Source organism: Cariama cristata, unplaced genomic scaffold (assembly GCF_000690535.1).
Source record: "Cariama cristata isolate BGI_N322 unplaced genomic scaffold, ASM69053v1 scaffold7708, whole genome shotgun sequence".
NCBI classification, from domain to species: domain Eukaryota; kingdom Metazoa; phylum Chordata; class Aves; order Cariamiformes; family Cariamidae; genus Cariama; species Cariama cristata.
Genome location: NW_009629371.1, coordinates 63,652 through 65,768, shown reverse-complemented (window position 1 = coordinate 65,768; position 2,117 = coordinate 63,652). Strand labels below are relative to the sequence as shown.

The 2,117-nt window shown below is 40.5% G+C and overlaps 1 protein-coding gene across 1 annotated transcript in view; it reads left to right on the top strand.

Annotated features, from left to right (window-relative positions):
* Positions 1-381: 381 nt before the first annotated feature.
* Positions 382-2,117, top strand: part of LOC104165489 (HD domain-containing protein 2-like) — a gene marked incomplete at its 5' end in the record, with an annotated part of 5,354 nt that continues 3,618 nt past the window's right edge. The window contains one exon of the mRNA XM_009705135.1: positions 382-450. Coding sequence (XP_009703437.1) covers positions 382-450 — 69 coding nt within the window. The remainder of the gene's footprint in view (positions 451-2,117) is intronic.

Genomic DNA, 2,117 nt, shown 5'->3' with positions numbered 1-2,117 from the left:
GCCCCTCCTCTTCCTGCGGCAGTCACCTGGGGGTCTGCAGGGCTGGTCCACTCACATCTTCTCACTCTTCACTTTGACTGCAATTGCCCTATTTTTTTTTTCCCCCTTAATTCTGTAACCCCCGTGGCTGACGGGCTGGGCCTTGGCCAGTGGTGGGTCCATCTTGGAGCTGGTGATGTTGGCTCCATCAGACATGGGGGGAGCTTCTGGCACCTTCTCACAGAAGCCACCCCTGTAGCCTTCCCGCTACTAAAACCTTGCCATGCAAACCCAATACAATAATATACTGTGTAGTGTATGTTTCTACTAATTCTTCAAAAAAGATAATGATAAAAATGTGCTTGCTCAAAAAATGGATAAATGGAAATGGCTTTTTTTCAGGCTGCTATACAACAACTGACCCAGCTTCTATCAGAGGACCTCAGAAAAGAAATCCGTGAACTCTGGGAAGTAAGCTTGCATTCTTTTAATCCTTTGCTAAAATTCAGGATGACCCATTGTCCTCTTCCTGTTTACCTATGGAACTGTGACATCTCTTACTTTGGCCTCAAGCAAGGTAGATTAATTTGCTTGGGAGAGAAAGCTAATGGTATGAGTCAAGGTCACTTTGGAATCTTCTCAAACAGGAAGCCCAAACTTTGGTAAAACAACCAGTTTCTGCCTTTGGCTTCTCAAAGTTCCAGAAGAACCTGTCCAGGGCCTGGTTTGTATAACTGAAGGAAGGGTTTGTCCTCTGTATCCAGCTCTCTTGGATATAAATCTGTTTTTTTAGTACGTTATCTCTTTTGTTCATATCTGGCAGTTTGCAGCTCCATGGTCTTTTAATACAGGAAAAAATAATTATGATGATGGTGCCGTGGAGTATTTTCTGCTTTTTATGCAAATAATAATTTATGTGGCTTCCATTTCTTTATTATACAGCCCATTAGACTGAAATATTTAGTAGTGACTTCTGGTTTAAACTTAAATGTGGTGTACTGACACAGAACAGTGCTTTTCTACAAACAACACAGATTGCTGGCTCGTCTTGGGTACCTTAAATGTTTGTATTGGAAAGTGTCTTCTGTATTTGAAGGTGATTTAACTTTTTGATGTGAATTGATGCTGTTAATTGATAAGGTCTTTTATACTTGCAGACTAGGGATGATTAGATTATTTCCAAACAATCCAAGTTTGTAATTACTGTGCTTTATCTTCACCTGGCGTACAGTCACATGAGGACAAGTGTATCCACAATCTCTTGTTCACATGTTGGTGCAAACAAAGCATTATATATTTCTTGGACTCTGTGACCTGAAACTGTATGCTGATATTCTTACTTCTCCACTTGGACTGTATTTAAATTCCAGATATTTGCAGCCAGTTTCTGCCTTCTCTTACAGCACCCTGTTTGTTTAGGGTTTTTTTCTTGCTATAGTTGTGTGGTGAAACTGGCAATGGGGATGGATTTTCAGTGCTATAATTCAAGTTAAATGGGGTAAACCAGCATACCCACATCTGGAAAATAATGTGTGTGCATTTCTGTAGTGAGCACTGGCTCCTTCTCCCTTGGGAAGCTGTTATAGTTGAGGAAGAAGAGTTTTTGATACATAAGATTAGTCCTGTAGGACTTTTTTTTTGTGTGTGTGCATTTTTTTTTTTCTTTGTCTCAGTCTTCTCTTATGATTGTATAAGAGCTGATCAGTATCCAGTTAGTTCTTCAACGTGTTAGCTTTTTATCATTCTCATTAACCATGATTTAACACATGCACAGTTTTGATCATTTGTTCTTTGTTTCTACCTCCAGGATAATTTATTGGCATTGAGTCTTTAATGCAGAAGTATGAGTGTAACCCACATGGCAGCGAGTGTAACCTAAAAATCTAATATTCCCTCTAGTCTTACTTTAAGTGAAACAACTAGATGCTTCTTAAAAAAGAAAAAAAAAAAAAGGGGGGCAGAAAATAAGAAGGCTCTGATAACTTGGTGTGATACTGTGCTCTCAGCTAGCCAGAGGCATTTCCCTCCGGTTTCTTTTCATGAGTGACGGAAGGTATGGCTCAGAGCTGAAGAGGGGCTGGGAGCAGATCTGGTGACAGTCTTAGCAAGTCCTTCCTGCACTGCTCGCCCTGCGGCTC